This window comes from Festucalex cinctus, chromosome 15, assembly GCF_051991245.1.
Source record: "Festucalex cinctus isolate MCC-2025b chromosome 15, RoL_Fcin_1.0, whole genome shotgun sequence".
In the NCBI taxonomy this organism is placed as follows: Eukaryota; Metazoa; Chordata; class Actinopteri; order Syngnathiformes; family Syngnathidae; genus Festucalex; species Festucalex cinctus.
This window is the reverse complement of record NC_135425.1, coordinates 10,067,475-10,091,730: the sequence shown is the minus strand read 5'-3', so window position 1 is coordinate 10,091,730 and position 24,256 is coordinate 10,067,475. Positions and strand designations below refer to the sequence as shown.

At 38.3% G+C, this 24,256-nt stretch overlaps 1 protein-coding gene across 10 annotated transcripts in view; it reads left to right on the top strand.

Moving 5' to 3' along the window:
* cacna1bb (calcium channel, voltage-dependent, N type, alpha 1B subunit, b) overlaps positions 1–24,256 on the top strand; it is a 179,606-nt gene that overhangs the window by 133,642 nt on the left and 21,708 nt on the right. For 7 of the 10 annotated variants that reach the window (XM_077497715.1, XM_077497712.1, XM_077497721.1 and 4 more), the window contains 16 exons: positions 3,202–3,298; positions 4,775–4,935; positions 5,111–5,260; positions 8,090–8,291; positions 8,728–8,892; positions 9,589–9,699; positions 10,434–10,517; positions 12,683–12,799; positions 13,547–13,612; positions 14,740–14,831; positions 14,933–15,083; positions 15,713–15,840; positions 20,148–20,244; positions 23,562–23,667; positions 23,771–23,878; positions 23,996–24,105. In XM_077497715.1, coding sequence (XP_077353841.1) covers positions 3,202–3,298; positions 4,775–4,935; positions 5,111–5,260; positions 8,090–8,291; positions 8,728–8,892; positions 9,589–9,699; positions 10,434–10,517; positions 12,683–12,799; positions 13,547–13,612; positions 14,740–14,831; positions 14,933–15,083; positions 15,713–15,840; positions 20,148–20,244; positions 23,562–23,667; positions 23,771–23,878; positions 23,996–24,105 — 1,945 coding nt within the window. Of the gene's footprint in view, positions 1–3,201; positions 3,299–4,774; positions 4,936–5,110; positions 5,261–8,089; positions 8,292–8,727; positions 8,893–9,588; positions 9,700–10,433; positions 10,518–12,682; positions 12,800–13,546; positions 13,613–14,739; positions 14,832–14,932; positions 15,084–15,712; positions 15,841–17,535; positions 17,633–20,147; positions 20,245–23,561; positions 23,668–23,770; positions 23,879–23,995; positions 24,106–24,256 lie in introns of those variants that run through there. The other 3 variants (XM_077497713.1, XM_077497716.1, XR_013278744.1) reach the window with 2 other exon arrangements.

Below are 24,256 nucleotides of genomic sequence, written 5' to 3'. Positions count from 1 at the left end.
GGGTGGCGGCTATCATTGGGTTTTTAAAACAATTATGTCGTCTTATTGATTTTGTAATAAAGAGTAAATCTGACAGTCTAAGATTATTACAATCCTTCTGCTCCAATTCCAACCAACAGTTAGTATCTCTGTTGGGTTGTGTCCATAGCACAAGATATTGTAGTTGATTAGCTAAATAATAGTACATAAAGTTTGGTGCCTCTAAACCTCCTTTAGATTTACTTTCCTGAAGAGTAGATAGACTAATTTTGGCTTTTTTTTTATTCCAATAGAATTTTATGATAGCAGAGTCCAGCGATTGGAACCAGTTAGACGTAGGTTTAAATGGAATCATTGAAAATAAATAATTAATCTTTGGTAAAACTTTCATTTTTATAGTAGCTATCCGTCCTATTAAAGAGATCGGAAGATTATTCCAGCGCTCCAGGTCACTACGGATACTATCCAATAATGGTGAAAAATTTAAAGAAGTTAATTCAGTTAACTTAGGTGAAATTTTAACACCTAAGTATTTTAAATTACCTGTAGGAAAGGAGTAGTGTGGATCCTGACTTGTAGGATTCCATGAATTTTCTGTAATAGGTAATAATGTTGATTTTGTCCAGTTAATAGAGTAATCTGATAAGTGAGAGAATTTAGTTATTAATTTAAATGCTTCCCCTAGCGAGATAGCAGGTTCTTCTAAATAGAGTAATATATCATCGGCATATAGATTAATTTTATGTTCTATTGTCCTGGAGTGGATTCCTTGGATCCGTCTATCCTGACGTATAGCTAATGCAAGCGGCTCAATAAATATAGCAAATAATAAAGGAGAAATTGGGCACCCTTGTCTTGTTCCCCTTTGTAAAGTAAAACTCTGTGATGTAATCCAATTAGTAGTAACTGTAGCTTTAGGAGAATCATATAATATTGAGACCCATTGAATGAATGACTCCCCGAAGCCGAATTTGTTTAAGACAGCAAAGAGGAAGGACCAGTTAACTTTATCGAATGCTTTTTCTGCATCCAGCGAAATAACAACTGCCTTTTTATCATACCGCTGTGACATACTAATCAAGTTAAAGAGTCTCCTAATATTATTAGTAGAATGACGACCTTTAATAAAACCTGTTTGATCACTATGAATAATTGTCGAGATTACCGTCTCTAATCGAGATGCCAAGGCCTTAGCGATAATTTTAATATCGGTATTAATTAGTGATATCGGTCGGTAACTTGACGGGAGGGTAGGGTCTTTTTCTGGCTTTAATAAAAGTTTAATTGCTGCTATATTCATATCTTGACGTATATCACCTTTACTTTTAATTTCAGTTACTACTCTTAGAAATAATGGAGCAAACATTAACCAGAAATGTTTAAAAAATATAGCCGGAAAGCCGTCTGGACCAGGTGCTCTGCCATTAGGCATACTGTCTAAAGCACGATACAACTCATCTATAGTAAGCGGGGTATCGAGAATATCTTTATGTTCAATAGATAACTGAGGTATATTTAAGCTGTTTAGGAATTCCTCAATATATTCAGGGTTAGGTCTATTAATTTCTGTGTATAGATTTCGATAATAGTTATAAAAAATATGGTTAATTTCTTCTGGTGATTGTGTGCATTCACCATTTATATCTTTAATAGCCGTTATAAGAGATTTTTCCCGATTCCGTTGAAGTTGATTTGCCAGGAATTTACCTGATTTATTATTATGTTCAAAATTATTATATCTCAACTGTTGTATTATAAACTCTGTCTTTTTAGATAACATGTTATCTAACTGTATTTTTATATTCTGTAGTTCTATCCATATTTGATTATTTGGGTTTAATACATATTCATCCGTTAGTTGTTTAATTTTATCTTCCAGGTATTTTTCTAATTTTTGATCCTGTTTCTTTTTATAAGTTGAATATGATATAATTTTCCCTCTAATTACCGCTTTCCCTGCTTCCCAGAGAAGAGATGGAGATATATCTGGAGAGTCATTTATTTCCAAAAAATCTGCCCACTCCCTTCTAATAATTTTATCAAACTCTACGTCTTTCAGTAATGAGATGTTAAAACGCCATATCGGGGGAGGTTTAAAGGTAGAGTCAATTTGTAGAGTGAGGGAGACTGGTGCATGATCACTTATAATTATAGAATGTATTTTTATAGCAGTTTTATCAACAATAGAATTATTTGTAAGGAAAAAATCAATTCTTGAGAATGATCGGTGCACAGCAGAGAAGAAAGTAAATTCCTTCTTAGTTGGGTTTTGAAGTCTCCAGCCATCGCTGAGGCCAAAATCCTCCATATATTCATCTATAGTCGGATTCTATTTTTAATGGATTTGATGATTCATATTTTCCTTAAGTGTGGATGTGAGTGTGAATGGATTGACAGGCAGCCATTCCAAATGAATGGATATAATAATATAAACTGCTAGGCAGTATTTATGCGTCACACTACATTTAGCTGTCACACTTGTGTAAAAACTTCTGAGTAAAGTCATGTTTACGAAACTTAAGGTACAATTTTACTTCTAAATCACATCTTTAATTAAAGTACTTGTACTTATGTATATAGTGTTTTTATAAGCCTATTTGTACTTTGTCTCTTGTAGTTTAGATTTGCCTATCTGAATCTCAGATGAGAAAACCATTCAATCAGGCGCAATAAATACGTGTAATTGTAATTAAACCGTACTCTTCCCCACAGCGCTAGGTCAACATCAGTCTTTGAGTGAGTTATGGGTCAGATGTACACAATTTGATCAGGATCACAGCACACACAACTAGTACATTAAAGGTGCAGCATTAACCAAGATTCATGGTGGTTCTTGCAAAGAAGCGCTTACCTCAACCTCAAGAGGTTGATTCTTTGCTCTTTCCTCAACATTTCAATGTTATTCTACAGAAACTTGGTTAAAGTGTTAGTGAATGCTACCATTGGAGTGTTAACTCATTCTTCAAATTTGTGACAAATGTTGCCTTATTTCATCAAATTTACTTTGCACTGCGAATGTAAAATCTTTCTGGTTGCTGTAGAACAACATCAGGTGAGTGTATTTCGCTACTAACAGATCATAAGCAGGTATTCCTCCTTGTTTGGCGCATTTACTTGATGTACTGCGGTCGGCCACACCTAAGAAGATGGATTTGTGAAAGGGTTTAATGGTAAAGGGTTACTCAACATCTCACAAATTTACTGTTATCTCCATCTCCACAGAGGGACAAAAGGCAAGGACATCAACACCATTAAGTCACTGAGGGTCCTCAGAGTCTTGCGGCCACTCAAAACCATTAAACGTCTGCCCAAACTAAAGGTACAGTACAGTAACTCAATCTGTAACTCAGCTCATTTAGGACATAACAAATGGCAGGAAGTGGCATCTCTGAGTCTGTGTGTGAGTGGGTGGGGGTTAATAACTTGGAGTATATACACATGATGGATTTAAACAGTGTGTAAACATTTTCAGCATTTTCAATACAGGGACAGAGGAAACCACAGCATATAAAGATGTGAAACTTACTGTACTGAATCTTCTAGTGACTGCTTAAAAATAACTAAATTTATTTATTTACTTGTTTACATATTTATTTACCAGAAACGTTGTACAGTATTTCTGGATGTTTAATATTTGAATACTCAATCTTGACATATTCCATTATTTTTGGTCCAGCTCTGTGGTATGGTAGAGAAATTCTATGCTATGCTATGCTATGCTATGCTATGCTATGCTATGCTATGCTATGCTATGATGTGGCTTTCTGGCAAAGTCTTTTTTGCACATAAAATAATCTCTGGAGAGAAGCTAATAGCTGTAATATGGGTCTGACTTTTAATTCACCTACAGGGTTGACTTGCTCCATGGAATGTTAATTAAATTAAAGTATTAATCTCTGAGTAAAATGACTTAGCCATGGGCAGCATGGTTAGCTAAGTTATCTCACAGTCAAGAGGTCTTGAGTTCAAACCTTGACTCAGGCCTTTCTTTGTTTTGTTTTCTATGTGCTCATTCTTAAAACGTTACATTATTTGAAAACTAAAGTCAACCTTTTCAATTAATGTGGGGAAAAGTCCAACATTTCAGTAAGATATACGTTTGGTTTCAAAAGTTACTTTTTAGAACAAGCAGCAGCACATTGTGCTGAAGCTGCTTTTTGTGTCCTTGCAAATGTTGGGGTAAGCGCCTTCATTCATTAGCGTGGTTTCTTTATCATCTCAACACATCTTTGTCTGTTCCATTTCCTTCATCTTGAAGTAACGTAGATATCCAGCTCAGGATGGATTTATGCTATGAGGCAAATTATTACTTACTGTGACTTCTGTGTGGATTGTCTTGATAAAAATGGTCTGTTTTGGTCTATACCGTAAAACACTCATATGACAGTGTCGTTCCGGTATGTGAATGCTGAAAATCATTTTTTTTTCTTATAGAAGACTTGAAGCTCAGAGGAGTAACAAAAGAAGAGTGACTGAGTGAAATGAAGGCTGGCAGGGATGCCATGTTTTTTTTTGTTTTTTTTAAATAACAGAATGATGGACAGCCTGTTAGAAGACAGGGGAAATAAACTTGGCTCATTCTATGTAAAAAAAAAATGTGATTGTGATCATCCATGCATAAGACCATTTATGAGCTGGATTGCGCAGATGTCACAACGTATACACAAAGCAATTAATCTCACAAAACACCCAACACAAGCTTAGCAGAACTCAGCGGACAAACGTTGATGAACGAAATGTGCCGTACATTCAGGCTGCCTCTTTATTATTGACATTTGTGTTTTCTATTTTGCAGGCTGTATTCGACTGTGTTGTGAATTCCCTGAAGAATGTTCTGAACATCCTCATTGTCTACATCCTCTTCATGTTCATCTTTGCTGTTATCGCTGTGCAGCTTTTTAAAGGCAAATTCTTCTACTGCACTGATGAGTCCAAAGGACTAGAGAAAGACTGCAGGTAGGTACACTATTTAGTCTTTGGCTTCTCTCTATTTTCTGTGTGAAAGGCAAACTCTAATTCAAAGTCTGTAATCTTCATCATGAGCCTCATCCAGCCCTGCTTTTTCCTTGCATCTTTTCTTCCTGTCTTTCTTAATTTGAACGAAGCCTCTATTTTCTCCCGTTTCTCCAAGGGGTCAGTTTCTAGACTATGACAAAGTGGAACGTGGACGTGATGTGGAAGCTCAGCCCAGAGAGTGGAAGAAGTATGAGTTCCACTACGATAACGTTCTCTGGGCCTTCTTAACGCTTTTCACCGTCTCCACAGGAGAGGGCTGGCCTCTGTAAGTCAGGATAATCATCACATTCATGCTGCATATTGTCATTGTTCATGATCAAGAACCAAATTAGAAACCAGTGATGCAAAGATTTAACATTAGCTGTGCCCAGTTGTGAGCACATGGAGACGAAATGAAATCCAATTTATTTTTCCTGTGTTTATGAGTCAATCAATGGTCTAAATGTATTGTGTCAATCAAGTAGTCGGTGCCTGAATTAATACATTCATCATAATCATCACCGCCGTCAAGAACCACCGACGGCTGTTAGCTTTTTTGTTGATTTTGGTTACATGAAGGAAAAAGTAATTAATTTGACTAACTGCAGTTGTCACTATCACCTGCAGTCACACTCTCCTTAATAGGCAGTGGCAATGCAATCTCTTCAGACCAGGAGAACTTTGTTTGCTAGAATACATTTTTATGTCAAAGTCTGAACCAACAGTAACTGCTATACCAGCTCACCAGTCAGCAATATCATCACAAAGGGATGCAGTTTAATTTAGCTCCTTCTGGTGCACTTTGGAATGGTTGAAACATTATCTGACTACATTTTCATTGCAGATAATTTCGGTCAGGTTTTGCACCAAAGTGGTGACTCTACAGTGAGTCCTGCATGTACAGTATCAAGAGTACACCCCTCACATTTCTCCACTAGCACACTTGATTCATGATCAGGATCGTTATCAGGCTTCTGCAAAGCTTGCTAACGAGCTGATCGTTAGATTCAGCAGCGCTGAAGGAGGGTGACATGGAAAACAGGCTGGATAGCAGCTCTCGAGGACCAAACTTGGTCACCGCTGCACTAAAGAAATGGCACAAGTCAGTGCACACCTTATATAACAGTGCAAATTTATCGGTCACTCAAAATAACTCAAACTACTGCCATTAATAGCTGAACGCCTGGCAACAAAAGTGAGTTCATCTCTAAGTGAAAGTGGTCACTGAAAGCTCAACATGGCACCTCATCAGAGATGGGAAATCCAGGTCCATAAAGTAAAAACTCTGTCATAGTTTGGCTTCAGCTACAGGTGTTTGTAATCAACCAGCAGGTAAAGGAGGTTATTACGAGAAGCACCTGTGGCTAAAGCCAAATTCTGGCAGGGTGTTTACTTTCTTGACCTGGTTTTCCCATCTCTGCACCTCATGGCAAATAATTCTCTAAAGATCTGGAAAAAAAGAACAACTCTTGCTCTACATCAGTGCTTCTCAATTATTTTATGTCGTGCCTGGATAAGAATAAAACATCTCGCCCGAAGAAATATGGACCAACTTACAAAGAATAGCTTTATTAACTGCAACAGAAAAGATTTAAAGTGCATCTGAAATTAAAAAAATAAAATTAAATCCTTAATTAAACTATAAACATTTTTTGACTGACCATGTCAAACCATATGACACGGAAAAATAAAATTACATAAAATCAATAAATAATAATGCATTCAAACTGATCACCAACATTAACTCAGGAGCACAATATTAAAAAAAAAAAAAAACTTTAACCTGCAAAACAAAATTAGATAAAATAATTGGTGCTGATTTTTTATTTTTGCTGTGTGAAAAGCGCGCATGCTCAGTGCAAACAAAACCCCTACGCCACCGAGCGAAAGATCCCTGCGCACACTCTGCCAATAATGAGAGCGCCACTGCCCCCTAATGTAGTGGAGGTGCAATTGCACTTTATTCTAGGACAGTAAAAATAAAAATAAAAAAGCATGTTCCCCGAGGTCAAACACGCCCCCCTTGATGGCGCCTCGCGCCCCCCTGGGGGGGCCTGCCCCACTATTTGAGAAGCACTGACATAAAGATGGCCTAGGGTATAAGAAGATTGCCATCACCCTGAATTGAGATGCACCACAGAAGCCAAGATCGTCCGGAGGTTTAACTGGGCAGATTCCACTCAGAACAGGCCTCGCTATGGTCGGCCCAAGAAATTGAGTGCACATTCTCAATGTCACATGTCTGCATGGTTGTCGTCCCAGATGGAAGCGTGGCCTGAGGTCTGATGAGACCAATATGCCATTACAGTATTTGGTTCAAATGGTGTCAACTGTATGTGGCAGCAATCAGATGAAGAGTGAGAGTAACAAATGAATTCAAGCATCATGGTTGAAGTTCTGGAGCTCAAACTTTTGCAGTGTTCTCCCATGAAAAGATGTAATTCAATATATGCAGAAATGTGACGGGTGTACTCACTTTTATAAGATACGGTAGTTCAGCCCTTGAGGTGCTTCCAGATGAAAGGCTCTAAAAAGTGGTGCTGTAAGAATCAATTGGTGACAGAGTGATGAGAATTGAAGTCTCAGTGACTAGCTCCAATTCCATCAATGTTTTTCTGTCTTCTTTTTACACCACACATTATCGACTGCCTTTATCTTGGACAAATTATAAATTGGTGCAATGGACGTCAGTTATTGACGGACTGACGACAACACTGATGGACCACCTCTGTCGGCGCTTGGTCCGTTTTTTTTTTTTTGTTAAGGTTCTCATCATTCGTCAGGAATGTCCACCTCTGCAATATCATCATGAAGTTTATTAAGAATTTTTGACATTACATGCCTGCTTTGTACTGTATGTATTAAAGCGCTTTTCAATCTATTTTGTCGGCTATCTATCTAAAGCCTTACTCAATTTGCACAAGTCAGAAAGTAAGTAAGCGTTCATACACGAGACTTTAGATTATCTCCTTTTGTGACGGGCAACAAATTAATTGAGAATGTAGGAGGAATGATTAGTCATTTATGGAAAATTACCTGGACTCATCTGGTATTTTGTCTTAGATTATATAGCAGTCTTCGCTCACTCAATCTCAATCTCATTATTCTCTTTCAGGGTACTGAAGCACTCAGTGGATGCAACCTACGAGGACCAGGGCCCCAGCCCAGGTTTCCGGATGGAAACATCTATCTTCTATGTGGTGTACTTTGTGGTGTTCCCTTTCTTCTTCGTCAACATATTTGTGGCTTTGATTATCATCACCTTTCAAGAGCAGGGAGACAAAGCCATGTCTGAGTGTAGCCTGGAAAAGAACGAGGTATGAGAGTGTTGTTTTTTATCTGCTTGTCTACATGCAATCAGAGATCATTTTTCATGTCTAGACTATAGTATTCATGCTTTGCTAAAGGCACACTGCTCTCTGTCATAAATGCTTCACTGAAAAAAAAATGTGCAAGGCAAATGAAATTGTATGTCAGAATTGAACACAAACCAAATTGCAAAATGAGGTTTGTTTCGATGCTCTGTCATCGCCGCTACAAAAGGACTTTGTTTGTTTGAAGCTCTTTTTATCTATACATTATTTGCATGTGATGACAGAGCGTTTGTAGTCTTATTTTTATTATATAACACTTAAAAAAAAACATTTCGAGACAAGCGGTCTGCCTCTCTTGGTCTTAAATGCTGATTGTTTTTATGCTGGTTGCTTCTGCTCAAAAGGATTGCACAGAGTTTCCGTTGTGTCTCATTATCAGAGGGCTTGCATAGACTTCGCCATAAACGCCAAGCCGCTGACAAGATACATGCCGGAGAACAAGCAGTCCTTCCAGTATAAGATGTGGAAATTTGTGGTGTCGCCTCCATTTGAATATGCTATTATGACTTTAATTGCCCTCAACACTGTGGTGCTGATGATGAAGGTGAGTTATACTTAGTATTCCTTTAAGAAAAAAGAAATAAAATCACACAAACTTAAGACCTGTAGCTGTTGTGATGGTATGTCGTGTGATTTCTGGATTATTGTCATCCTTTCATAAAAATAGTTGTCTGACAAATATGTGCATACCTAACTGTATTTCTTCAATGTGAGAAAAAGAGGCATGTTTTATTTTAGAATAAAGAAGGGTTTAATGAAAGCACATAGGAAACTGGTAGGGTTCGGTACTACCAACAAGGTTAAGAACTTCTGACATAGGTATACAACAACACATCTATTGATACTTTTGTTTATTTTTAAGCCAAACCAGGAAAAATGTCTGTTTTACTGAGATTTATCTTTTAGCAACAGAAATAGCCTATATATTCTTTGTTGAATATTTCTGGTGTGATAGTGTGCCATTATTACAGTTATGTTTGTATGCAGACTACCATCCATTGCAGAGCCCTGGGATAAAAGATCATGAATGAAGCATTTGAAAATATACCAGAGTAGGCAGTGCATACATCACAAAATTAATAAGACAAATTGCTGCAGTTTAGGTTCATATCGAGGACGCTCCCTTCTCCCCTTGCACCACTGGGCATTGTAATGTTGCAGATTATAAACACATTAGTTGTTTCTCGAAATCTTTCATCAGCCACCATCCATTTATGTGCCTTTTGCCTTTCCTCCTCAGTTTTATGGAGCACCGGACCTATACGAGTCCATGCTGAAATACTTGAACGTCGTCTTCACTGCCCTCTTCACTCTAGAGTGCATCCTTAAGATTATTGCCTTTGGTCCACTGGTGAGAATGTGCTCGGAAAACACTTGTCTCTATTTATTTATTTATTTTTAATCAACATTTTTTTTCTCTCTGTTTCAACTCCGTAAAAATTACCGCAACCCCAGAGAATGTTAAAATCATCAGCTCTTTTCGATCTGCAGTCTCTAGTGGTGAATCTTACGAAAGCTGAGCAAATTAGAAAAGAGTCACAAAATACTACTTGGGGAAACATTATTGTAAAATACCGAGTTCAGGTTTGTAATTCAAGGCAAAGGCGTAAAATTACTCATACCAATAAGCACAGCTAAGGAGGCAAAGACACAATACTTTGCCTTCCCCGCATGGAGCCATCTGGTCGACACGAGGTGTTGAATCTCAAGCGTAGTTCCAGTTCTTAATTTGCTTTTCTTACACACCAGTTATCTCCACCTGTTTTGTTGTAGTTTGCTCTCAGCTGCTCCCTCGAGGAAACGTATCTATGACGCCAGGCTCTACTTTTGTATAGCGTTTGCTCACCACTCGATATAAAAAAAATCTACTGCGTGTTACAAGATAAGATTCATAAGGATTTCAGTTGGGAGCTGTTAAATTCTGCTGAAACTTCAAGCTGATTATAAACATCACGTTATATATATATATATATATATATATATATATATATATATATATATATATATATATATATATATATATTTTTTTTTTTATAGTTATTACTCTACATTTTTTATATTTAACGGAACTGGTTTGTGTTTTAGAATTACCTGAAAGCAGCCTGGAATGTTTTTGACTTTGTGACGGTGTTGGGAAGCATAACAGACATCCTGGTGACAGAGATTAAGGTAAGCGCTGAACCACATCGACTGCTTCTTCACGTACACTCATCCCTCAATGACAACCTGAGCATACTGTGCTCTGTGTATTCGTTCGCAGCTGTGGTAGAGATAACTAGCTGCTTTTGTGATCAATAATGAGTTCCAGATTCTTAAGGCATTTTTTTACATGGTGAATGAAAGATCAAAATTCAGCTTTTCGTTACACAATCCTAAATGAAACAAATGGCACGGGGTTCAGGTTTTCTATAACTTGGACCTTCCTGACAACCAAATGACAAAAATCACAAACGTGATCAAGTGTCAAACAGTTTCGAGTCAGGCAGCTACTTGAGAACAGATGCTCGTAATGGGCCGATTGATGGCATGGAGGACTGAGGCAGGTTATCGTGGCTTTCTATGTGTCAGATCTATCTTTGTGCGCCTTTCTCATCATGTGATTGTCGGTCTATGTGATCTGTCTCTTTTCTCTCACGTTCCTTTCTATGTTTCTCTTGTCACTTTCTCCATCATCTGCTATGTCTTTCCTGGCGCCTGTGCCCTCACTCTGCTCCTCGTGTCACAACTGACACAGACGGTAAGTGGCTTTCCTTGTCGGCTGCTGATTCTTTAATTTTTCCTTCCAGTGCTTTGTTTCCTGTGTTTTCTTAATGTGACACATTTCTGAGACTAAAGAGAGAAGACGGTGTGATGGATCCCAATTTGATAGACCTAATGCGTGAGCTTTAATATTTGAGAACGCTGCTAAAATTATGTTTGGTTTCTTTATAGTGTAATTTTGACGAGTGGATGATGTTGAGTTTTACAATGTTATATTGAACAGTTGTTTGATTCATTATTACTATTATGACTTTTGATGGTCCGTCATTCGTCAACGGTCGGGACACCCATCCGTCATTGGCATTATTTCAAGCACAACCAAATTGTAATGGTCACTCTAGCATCATTATTTTAACCACACTTCCGTCATCGCTAAATTACAGCCGCTATTTTAGGACCGTCAGTAAATTTCACTAGTTCGTCACATATTGTGTTAACAGGTGAGTGGTGAAATATTTTTCAAATAAAATAAAAAAAACTTCATTCAGTGACACAACCAGCTGAGATTTTCTTACATTTTGCAATTCCGTCATCGTCGTAGTTTATTCACTGACTGTAGCCTTTCATTTTCTGCATGGGTTACCTCTGCTGTAGTCTATGTTCTCCCAGACTATAGGAGGCAGTGATGAGCGTCTAAAGGATTTGAACAACATTTCATCACAATCAAAGTAGAACAGAGTCGTATTTATTTTTTTTCAATAGACAATCTGCAAGAAAAGTTTGAGGTAAACAGTCTAAAAAGTATGTTTCTATCGGTTTCCGTTTTGCAGCAATTAGCATTAGAAGAGAGCTAAGTTTCATCAGTTTTCACAAATCTATTTAAAATTGCATGTAATTTAGATTTTTTCCTACAAGGCCCTGGTTGATCACCTTTGCTCTGCTGCCACCTGCTGGCCGTTTGTGTAATAACTTCCATTTCTGCAATCTGCTGTTGAGAGGCTGCATCAAAGCCTTCTGTATGCGCTAGCATAAAAAATCAAAAACAAAAAAACCCCCGTATAAATATGTTTTTGGAACGCTTAAAACATTTAAAAAAACAAAAACAAAACGTATTTACACGTTATTGGGAGTAAATGAGTTAATAGCATTTTTTTGTGTCATTAAGCAACGTTTAGCTACATTTACAGTGTGGTAAACTGAAATTGTAAGTTGCATGTCATTTCCATGGTCACCCTGGATTATATACTTTATTTGCCGGAGTAGTTGCACTTGTAATTGTTGGAACAACCAGACTACCGGCATTCTATTTTTAAGACAGCAAATGTACTAAAACCGGGCTTTTATGTTATGCGTAGGCATGCACATGCACAATGTTTATTTCAGACATGCATTGTTAGTATATAGTTCATATGTAGCCTGTGTTTTGCTGGCTTCCCAATTTCCGGTTTCAATAAAAAAAATAAATAAATAAATAAATACATAAATAAATAAATAAATAAACCGCTCCTGTTGATTTGCTGTATATTATTCCCGTTAGCTTGAAGGTAATGCACACTTTACAAATGAAAGGAAAGTCGTTTGTCCTGAGGTTGTTTCTCTGTGAACGTTTTCCTGTTCCCATTCATCTCCTCCAGGACAAGATGATTAACCTGAGCTTCCTGAGGCTGTTCCGAGCTGCCCGGCTCATCAAACTGTTACGGCAGGGCTACACCATTCGCATTTTGTTGTGGACGTTCGTGCAGTCCTTCAAGGTGAACAAACAACCGACCCAAAAAAAACAATCGGTTCTCATGTGCATTTAAATACAGAGTGGAAAGCCAGATTGTATGGAGTTACATCTAGACGTTCAAGATGCAGATAGGCGAGTATTTATTCCTAAAGATAAGAAAGAAACTCCATAAGTTTGCTCTTTACGCACTGTGATTTACTTAGAGATAAACATCACAAGTATCAGAGAAACAGGAGGGTAAAAAGGTTGTGGAGGCACACTGCAAACTCTGTTTACTATAAAAACTCCCAAACTAGCTCTGACAAGGCTGCAGCTGGATTTTCACTTGATGCTGGTTTTCCATTTTCCAATCCCCGAGGACGTGTCAAGTTAAATGCAAAACGCCAGGCTACAGCTGAGAATTTATAGCCAGTTTAATGTCAGTGGTGAGAGCTTTTATGTACAACGAAAATGGACAGTAACTGCAGTGTTAAAAGGTGGCTATTTAATTACTGCAAATGTTTGGCTCTCCTAAATTGATATTTAAAAGAATCCCAGCAGGTAAGGTTGAATGTTTAGGAGGTTGTTAAACAAGACTGGTACATACAGCAGGTTTCTACTCATAACCTGCAGAGTCAGTCAGATTTATTTGTGTTGCAAAAAGAGGCATAACAGCGAAGCATTACTCAAGTGTTGACATTGGCATAACTGTAAAATGGAGACAGAAAATCAGAAGCCGATTCTATTGTACTGTGTAAATGTGTGATGTTCCGTGTGTTTGTGTTTGTAGGCGCTGCCATATGTTTGCCTGCTCATTGCAATGCTGTTCTTCATCTATGCCATCATCGGAATGCAGGTGAGTTGTCGCATGCCAGAGGCTAGCAAGACCGAATGAATGCAGGTGATTCCAGTTTGGATGTTCCTCTTTCATTTTTATTCATCCTAAAACAAGATACATCATTTCAACATGTTTCCCCCATTCATTTTGACCTAAGTGATGATCTGTAATTTCCCCTACTTTTTCTACATTTTGAATCTTTTGAGAGGAAAGTAGAAATTATGAGGTTAAGCAATGTTCACACCTTTTTGTAACTGATACAGTAATATTTAAAACAAAAATGTTTTTGCTGCACTTACAGCGCGCTGTTCAGACTCCTTAACATTTTCTAATCATTCAACACAGACAAATATTATTTTAACAACCTCTTCATTGTGCTTCAAATAATTAATAAAAAAAAATGCCAGAGTTGCCTTGTGCTAAAATACTCAACGTCTCTTGCTTTTAATTTTAGATGAAGTTGACATCAATAAAATTCAGAGCCCTATTCATGCCGAGTGCAAGTCTAGCGCAAAGCACAGTCTAACTGTGTGCATGGATGGAGTTTTCTCTAGAATTGAGTGTATGGGTGTGTTTGCGCCGTTGTGGGATGCAATGCAACTGACTCCCGGCCAATCAAATGTAGCGCCCCTCGTTCCCATGAAAATCATGTTGGTGGAAGCGTAGACAGGCTTGACATGTAATTGACTCACTGGTTAAAAAGCAAGATTTCCCCACCTGCACCACCATTTAGACCCGCAAGTCTAAAATCAAGTCTACTTTTGGTCACCAAATTGCGAGATGTACCAAGAGTGCGGCAAAGAGGCGTAGCACATCTATCAAATTCTCAAACGCTAGACTAAACTTCCTACTCCCTTTTGAACATGGAAACAGTGATTGATTGATGATTGTATGGGGTTCTCCTTTTTTTAATTTTTGTTTTTCTACTGCTTGTTTGTATATGTTCAATAAATCAAGAAAAAAAAAAAAAAACTTGCCACTGCACAAAAATGAAGATGTGCCCGTTTTTATGCTCAGCACACAGGTGCCAGTCAACGAAATGTTCAGTGTTAAAAATTACGATGCTGAATAGATCCACAACATTTTTAAAAACTTCAGAAAACAACTTTAAAAGCAACTTTTAAGGTGATTCCCTCCTGTTCCAGGTATTTGGTAACATCGAGCTGAATGAGGAAACAGCAATAAATCACCACAACAACTTCCAGACCTTTTTCCAAGCTTTGACGCTTCTCTTCAGGTGAACACGCACTCACCCTCTAAACATACTGACACGATCATAAATGTTGCACAGGGTTCACAGTGTGTGTTTTTGCTTTGTATTTTTCATGCATTTTGCAGGAGTGCCACTGGTGAAGCATGGCATGAAATTATGCTTTCATGTCTTAGTAATCGGTCATGTGACAAACTCTCAGGAACTGCAGGGAAAGAGTGTGGAAGCGACTTTGCCTACTTCTACTTTGTCTCCTTCATTTTCCTCTGCTCCTTCTTGGTCAGTACTCTTGCCCTTTGTTAACTCATTTGCTCCCAATAACATGTAAATACGTTTTTTTTCTTTTTATGTTTTAAGTGTCCCAAAGACGTATTTATACGTTTTTTGTTTTTTTTAAATGCAAGAGCATACAAAAGGCTTTGATGCAGCCTCTCAACTGCAAAGAACGGTTGCAGAAATGGTAGTTATTACACAAACGGCCAGCAGGTGGCAGCAGAGCAAAGGAGATCACCCAGGGCCATGTAGAAATAAAGCTAAATTACATGCAATTTTAAATAGATTTGTGAAAAATGATGAAACTTAGCTCTCTTCTAATGCTAATTGCTGTAAAACGGAAACAGATAGAAACATACTTGTTTTTCCTGATGAAAGAAGAGACTTTATTCTTTCTTTTGATAGGTTCCATGCTTTTATAGCAATTAGAACACAATATTCTGTGCGACTTGCAAAATCAGTCAAAATTCAGTCAAACAGCCGGGAGCGAACGGGATTGCTTCTGTGAAAATGGCTGGGAGTGAATGAGTTAATAATAACTAATTCATGATTTTTTTTATTTATTTATTTTTATTTTTTTTGATTGCGTCCACACGTTTTCAGATGTTGATTCCCATTTGATTTCCCTTCACTAGATGCTAAACCTATTTGTTGCTGTCATCATGGACAACTTTGAGTATCTGACCAGGGATGCCTCCATCTTGGGTCCACATCACCTGGATGAGTTCATCCGCGTATGGGCAGAGTATGACCCTGCTGCATGGTAGGCGCCTGCTTCACTTGATCTCCATTGTAAAGCTGCGCTTCAAGGGAGCATTTTTGCCGAGGCTCTCCGTGTTCCAGCTGAATGATTCAATGCCATTTAGTGTGAAAAAAAAATCCCATCTTAGAATCAGCAGCGGGGTGAATGGCAGCCTGAGCCTTGTGCCAACTGAGAAGGGTGACAAGCCCCTCAGCCGGCGCGCCTGATGCATGTAAATCCAGCAAACGTCGCCTCCTTCCTGCTAAACCAAGTGCCTCTAAAGATGTTAGTCAGTCACGGATTCACAGTAGTGTGAAGGGAAGAAATTTTCCCCACTAGAGGGACAATACAAGTTTTGCTCTCTGCCACACTCACCCTGATTAACATGACATATTTTAGTAAATAGATTGAGGACCCATCCTACCGAAGGCTCAGTAGATGTCTTCTAAGGATTTATTGAGCCTTGTTTATGAGCTATAAAACTGCCATCGTCTGGCAGACATTATGGAAGAGAGATTCTTTTAAAATTCTTATTTAATTCAGTCACTGTAAATTATGTGCTGTCAGTTAGACCTTATTTTGTGTTTTAGCCATAATGTAAATCGTGCAATTATAACACTCAAATCAAGCGCATGTTTTGATTTAGAATATTTACACATCAAGTGTAGACTCTGTCGCAAAGGCTTTGGTTGTTTTCCCCCCACCTGCAAGGTATAAATGGGTGTAAAACACTCGTCTCAGGATTTTGAACGTTTTTGTAAAAATGTCCTAAAGCTACATTTAAAGTACCATAGATTTAAAAACTATATACACACCCCTGCTTAAATGACAGTGATTAATAAAACATTTCCAACATTGTGACCTGTGACCTATAAAAAATGTTTGCATAAGTGTGCACACCCTCTTCTGTTGGCACGTTTGGCCCAAACACAATACTAGTTGTCACTAAAAGAACACCATACATTTTACAGCATCATACTTTGGGGCTGTTTTAATTACCGTAATTTCCAGACTATACTATTACGGTAGTTCGATCCAAGATGTTCGATGAGGTAGAAGTAATCATAAACAGAAAAATGTCAAGAAAAGCCGACTAGAACATCTGAAATTTTCATAGGGGTTCACCAGAGGCACTTTAAATGGTTGTAGGTGAGTGCAGACTCATACAGTATTTAACTTTTTTGTGTTTTGAATGTGATTGGATAGCTCTGAACGTAGCCACACCCCAGTTATAAGTGTGTGCACGCTTGTGCAAACACACAATTTTAGTTCAGTTTTACACACATTCAATATGTTTTATGAATTGAGTTGTGCAGGTTGTAGTCCATGTTGATGTTGGAAACTCTTTAGAAATGATTTATCCTGGTCTCATTTTTATTTATATCACAAAAACCTGGCATTTGAACACGGGTGTGTAAACTTTTTATAACTACTGTATTTTCCTGGAGGCCGTGGCGGCAGCATTTCAGGCCACCTTGGTTAAAATGGGATGGACAAATGTGACTGCTGTGGATACCCGGAAACATTTTTAAACTGTCAAAGTTTGCCACAGCCGTCATGTTACAGATGAGAAACGTATAAGCTGCTGTGAGATGTAAATGCAACTAAATTAGATGTAACAAAAAAAAAAGGATTCAAATGAAAAATGGCAAACAAATGGTTCAGCATGAGATGACCTCTGACCTAACATCATTGATCATGTCTTATCTTTTTCAGTGGAAGGATATGCTATCAAGATATGTACAAATTGTTGCGTTTTATCTCGCCTCCCCTGGGCCTGGGGAAGAAGTGCCCAAACAGGGTGGCCTATAAGGTTTGCACTCCCTCACAGTCCTTTTGTTTTCAAAGGGACTGTGATGATTTGGACTGTGAATGTCTGTTTTCATTTCCTGAGGTGCCAGACAACGACATGGGCACACATGCATACAAATATGCATTGATCCCTTACTAACCAGCATGCAGCTAACCACGGCAAGTCAGAGAAACAACGCCACAAGTCAGGCTCATACAAAAGGCACCGAATAAATGCTAAAATACATTTCTTGTGTTTTTACACTCATGTGAATGCAGAATTATGAGCTTTGTGTGCTTTGTTTCCACTTTGGTTACTGCTATTGTATTTTAGCATTAGGAGATAGAGGGCATGTTGAATGAATACTCGAGCATAATTCTGCCATTTAAGATATTTATTATTTGCTTCTAAAAGTTTTAAAAGCAATATTTGACATCAGTGCAAAATGCAAATAAACAGGAAGCTCAGCAACAATACACACTGTGTAAAATTAAATAACTCCAGATGTTAACTACAAATTTATTACACACACTGTGTGTGATTAATGTTGTGAGTCAGCGAGCATCTGGACAACTGTTAACATTTGATCACATGAACAGCGTCTCAGATAAATGAAGCCCTGAAGTGCAAAACCATTGCTATTAATTTGATACTCATTTGTAAACAAAAGAACAAAGAATATTTCAGTATGACAGAAGCGATATTGAATTTTATGCTACAAAGACAATGGGCCCCGTTTCTGTTCCCAGCGCAGGACTAACTATGCATGGGTGGAATTTTCTTTCTTTTGGTATTTTGCTTGACTAGCTCAGATAGAATAGGGCGTTTTGCACCATTGTGTGATGTCACGCAGCCGACTCCCGGCCAATCAAAGCATCTTCCCTCATTCTTTGTGTATGAGATTGGCGCGCATGAAGTGCGTCCATACAGGTAAACTGCAAGGTCGCCCCTTGTGAATGATGAATGAATAAAATACAATGGCATCCTCCACACACGTTCGTGAAGCACCAACTTCACGAACTGCCTGCGTCTCGATCAAATCCGCCCAAATTACCTCCAACCACCTGCACCATCACTTAGACCTGCTTTTTGCGAGTCTAAAAAGTAGTCTGCTTTTTGTCACCAAATTGCGAGGCCGCCAGAACGCCCAGCGAGGTGCAATTAGGTCCCAAACATGATAGACTAGACACACGGGCCCCCTGTCTATGAAAATAGGCCCCAATGTGTAAGAAAGTGCCAGACCTGAACTTTAAACTTCAGATCAAATCACCCAGATTGCATGGTAGACCTGTTTGAATAGTTCTATACACACGTACTGATTCATAGTTTATATTTTATCATTATCACCAATATATTTTCTTGGATGATTAATTCAATCACAATCCGGACACAATTACGTATGACTCATCTACTATAAAAGCAGGCTTCCTGTTAAGCCATTGCAACTAATGTGGAGACACTTAAAAACAACCTCTCACATTTTATTCTCTAAAGGCCCGGTCTGCCGTTTTCACTCAGGAAAATGCACTTTTTAAATACAGGATGTACACACTTTAACTCTTTCTCAGTCTACACATCTGGGCTTATGTTAATGTTTGGTGGTGATTTTGTCCTAAACCTCCACCCCCCCAGCCTGTATTTTGCCGCTTTGTTTGTTTTGTAAACAGCAGGACGTCTCTATGGAAAGACAGTGTTTACACCCCTCCGGCCAATCGCAGATTGGGGGGTGGCGTGTAGCAAACGGGGCTGGGCGAATTTTTCGGCTGCGTGACGTCATTCCTGCGGCAATTTGACAGCACGCACGGATTATTATTATTTTTTTTCACTCGCTCACTCACTCACTCACTCACTCACTCACAGAAGCTTACATGTGTGAATGAGTGAGTGAAAAAAAAAAATCTGTGCGTGATTTCAAATTGCCGCAGGAGTGACGTCACGCAGCCGACAATTCGCCCGGCCCCGTTTGCGACACACCACCCCCCAGCTCTGCGATTGGCTGAAGGGGTGTAAACACTGTCTTTCCACAGAAACGTCCCACTGGTTACAAAACAACCACAAAATTGGGTTTAGGACAAAATCACCACCACACGTTAAGAGAAGCCCAGATCTGTCACTTGAGAAGCAGTTTGTTTAAAATCTGTATTTAAAAAGTGCCTTTTCCTGAGTGAAACCGGCAGACTGGGCCTTTAATCATTGGAGTATTCATTTCCCACAAAATGCACTCTATCTTCTAAATGCACAACTTTGACTGGATCCCTCCATTCAGGTAGTTCTCCAGAGCCTTTTCCCTAACGTTCGCCTCGGGGATCCATTCATGAATCCTTCAATTCAACAAGGATTCCGTATCATGATATCCTGGAAATCTTATTAACAAGGATTTCTGTGTCCCCTTCTCTTTCCCCTCCCCACTCTCCTTGCCATTTTTTTCTTGTTTGGTTTTGTTGACCATGAAACTTTCCTCACTCCTGTACCATCTCACACATGGGGAATCTCCATTCCTTCCTCCATGGCCTCCTCCTATCCTCTCTGCGGAAAGTGGCCGTATGACTTATCGTGATATGTACGAGATGCTCCGAGACATGTCCCCTCCTCTAGGTTTGGGAAAGAAATGCCCACCTCGCATCGCCTATAAGGTAGAATCCCTCCCCCCTCATCTGTGCCTTGCCTCGTTCAGTCACTGCTGGTATCCTGCTTCCAACTGTCAAACACCATCCAAATTTTATGTCAGTGTGTTACATTCAGAATCTCCTGGGCTGTTGATCTAGCTTGTTTTCCCGTCAGGCCCATAGCATTGTCATGCTTTGTAGATGACTATGATCGGTTTGCAAAATAATTTCTAAATAGATTATCTCAAGTTTTTCTCATATGGAGTACAAAGTAAAACTTTGACCAGAATCCAGACTGGAAATATGTGGTTGGAGTGGTGGTGACTAGTATGATATAGCATTCCAAATCCACAAAAAATGATTAGGCCTCTTCACGTTGTAGTATAGGGCAGTACTATAAGACCTAGTTTAAGTGAAACTAAGACATGTCTGCCATTTAGTGGTGATTGGTGATGTTACAATTACAACTTAAAATAACTGTCAACCCCTGCATATTCACATTTCGATTTTTTGATTCGCATATTTGTGTATTTTTGTTTCTTTTTTCCCCCAATATTTTTTCGGATTTTGGATTTACCAGGATTTATTTTTTCCCAAATTCCTGGCATATTTTCTATGGAAAACAAATATTTAATCAACATTTTCTTAAGAATTTGGGGAGTTTGTTTAAAAAAATAAATAAATAAATTGAAAACAAACATTTTAGAGTGGAAAATGAATCAAGGGGCCACTCAAAGTGTGGTTGTGGATCATATGTGGCCCGCGGGCCGCCAGTTACCCATCCCTGCTCTTAGGCATATTTTCATAGCATTTTATAGCACTTAATTGTATTTTTTTAAAGATTTTTAAACGCATGATTAAAATACAAACACATTTAAACACACAGGGCAAGGGCAATGGATACACAAAAATATTTTACAGCAGGAGTGGCCAAGTTCGGTCCTCGAGAGCCATTATCCAGCCTGTTTTCCATGTCTCCGTCCTTCAGCACAGCTGAATCTAATGATCAGCTAATCATCAAGCTTTGCAGAAGCCTGATAACGATCCTGATCATGAATCAGGTGTGTTAGTTTCTCGAAAAATGGAAAACAGGCTGGATAGGGACTCCGTGTACCAATTGTTCTGTGTTGACAGTAAACAGTACCCATTTTTCTAAACTAACAAATTTATCTCAAATACATCAATAATCATGCCCAAAGATGTACATTATAAAATGAACCTACTGCTGTCGCTTTCTGTAGGTTTAAAAAGCAGGATTAAAGCAGATCATTTTGATTGAATTTTTGTTGTTCTTCGTTCAAAACCTCAAACCAAGTAAGTCTGGCACCATCTAGTGGTTGAAAGTTGAATTTACAGGGCGCCCAATTCCAAAATAGTATGAACTGTTTACTCTCTACTGAATCGTTCATACGTATGAATGTGAATGGTTGATCAATCCAGGGTGGACTCTTCGTCTTACTCAAATTCAGCTGGGATAGGCTCCAGCTCACTTGAAAATAGATGGGTATAGATTTAGTCTTTCTCAATAAAGACATCTCTCAAAGTCACTTACTAGAGTTTAATGAAGCAGCAGCTACTGGTGCTTAAGGAGGTTCTCAATTTCACTTCAATGCATTTAGATGACACTTTTAAATCACCTTGCAGTAATTTCACTCCCTGCTTACCTTCTTGTCTCAATCAGCTTTTTTTTTGGGAGTTTTACTTTCCCTTTACATAGTATAATCCATATATTGTACCAATACAGTTAGAATGCACCAGTGAGGCTGTTGGGGCAGCAAAAACAGAAACTATATGAACTAAAGAATAAGAACTTGGGTACTTTGCAAATTTCCTCTTTACAGTGGGTGTTCCTTCCCATTTGCATGATGTGTTGTTTTGGTATCTGGCACTCATATCCATATCATATCTCTCTACTGCTATGTGCTTCTGAAAAACAAGTACAATACTTTCCATATGTACACAATACTACGCATTTCTTCCCATTATTTCTCATCTCCTTTTTCTTCACTTCATCTCTCTCATTGTCTTTTGCACGGTTTGTGATGCTTCAAATATCATATACAGATGTGCATGTACCACTCTGCCTTGCCTCAACGTGAATGTCTGTATTATGTGAAATCTGCATGACCAATTTATACAATGCATCACAGACTGAAGTCATGGATTACCGGTCTTTAAAACCAATAATGGCTGCGTAGAATATTTCAGAATTTGACTCCACAACTTACATACGACATAATAAGCAAAACAAAAAAATCTGTTGAAAAATCAGTAAAAAGTGTTTGAGCGTGGGAAGGAAATATTATTTTTTTCCCCCTCTTTAGTACAGTCTTTAATTTACCTTCTCCAAGAATATACAGTAGCTGTACATTCTCAGAATCAATAAGAGTCTGTTGTAGCACCTCCAGTAGCTAGCAAGAGAGAATCATAGCACAACAGTTTATCTAATAGGTACTCAACATGTTACATATATTATTGTTAAATATTCTGTGATTGTCGACTTTAAATTGTGCTACTTGGTGCCAAAACATACCCAATTTTAAAACATCTCACAGTTTCACAGCTCAATTGAACAATATCCTTTTAATACATTACAGCTCAAATATCAAATACAGTCAAACCTCGGTTTTCGAACATAATCCGTTCCGTAAGGCTGTTCTAAAAGTGATTTGTTCGAAATCCGAAACAATTTTTCCCATTATAATGAATGTAAATAATTTTAATCCGTTCCAAGTTGTTGTTTTTTATTATTATTATTATTATTTTTTTTTTAACTATTTTACACCATAAACTGCACTGTATACTGTTTACCATAAATAGAAAAGGGTACAAATAGACACTGTTTTATTTAGATATCATATCTAAAATGATGCAAACATTTCTTTTTTAAATTCAATAGTTCTGCGCACTACTTTTCTCTTTTCTTCACCAGCCTTAACCACTTGCACTGGCTTTCTTTGGATCCATGATTAGGGGCTAATATACGATGCAAAACTAAAAAAAAAAAAAAGAGTTGCGTAAATTAACAATTAACAGGTCTGCTCCAAATGAACTTTGAACACGAATGTGCTACGGAGGAAGCATCCTGGGCATTCGAGGTAGCTTGGCTCCCAAGTGAGTCGCGTTCAGGTACGCTCGGCTTTTTTCAGTTTGGTTGAGAGACTAATTTTTGGACGAGTTCTGAGACAACCGATTTGGTTGAGAACAGAAGCGTTCGAAAACCGAGGTATGCCTGTAATTGCAATTTTCTACACATAAATTTAAGATTGAGAGTCTTGCAAAAGAAGTTGTGTGTGAATTTTCCCTGTTTACAAAGCCGTCTTCTCTTTTTTTCTGCCTGTTAGCGTTTGGTAAGGATGAACATGCCGATTGCAGATGACAACACAGTGCATTTCACCTCCACACTAATGGCTCTGATTCGCACAGCCCTCGAGATCAAGCTGGCATCTGGTGAGAGACTGGAAGGAAGTTCTGCATTCACATTTATTTGCAGATGGAATGATGCATAATAATAAAGCACATTTCATGTGATTTATTTTTTTTGCATTCACAGGAGTCTTGGCACAGCACCTATGTGATATTGATCTGAAAAGAGAATTAAACAGAGTTTGGCCCAGCTTGTCGCAGAAGACTGTTGACCTGCTAGTGACACCACACAAATGTAATTTCCCAATTTCTGTTTGGAAAACCACACAAAGGAATCGTGGTCAATACTGTACTTTGTAAGTGTTTAGTTTTTTGTACTCTGGCGCCATCTACTGTTTTCCGTCTTTTCCAGACAATGAACTGACTGTGGGGAAAGTGTATGCAGCCCTCATGATTTTTGACTACTATAAGCAGAATCGAGCCAAGAGACTTCAGCAGCAGCATCCTTCAGGAGGAGTTCAGGTACACGAAAGTTCACTCCTGACCTTGCTTCATGTGGAATCAGATATTTTAGTGAGTTTTTGGTTTTGCTTTGTTAGAAAGAGTTCTGTCAGCAATATTAAGTGCATAATACTATAATGAGATACAGTACTAACTTGTCTATATATATGTT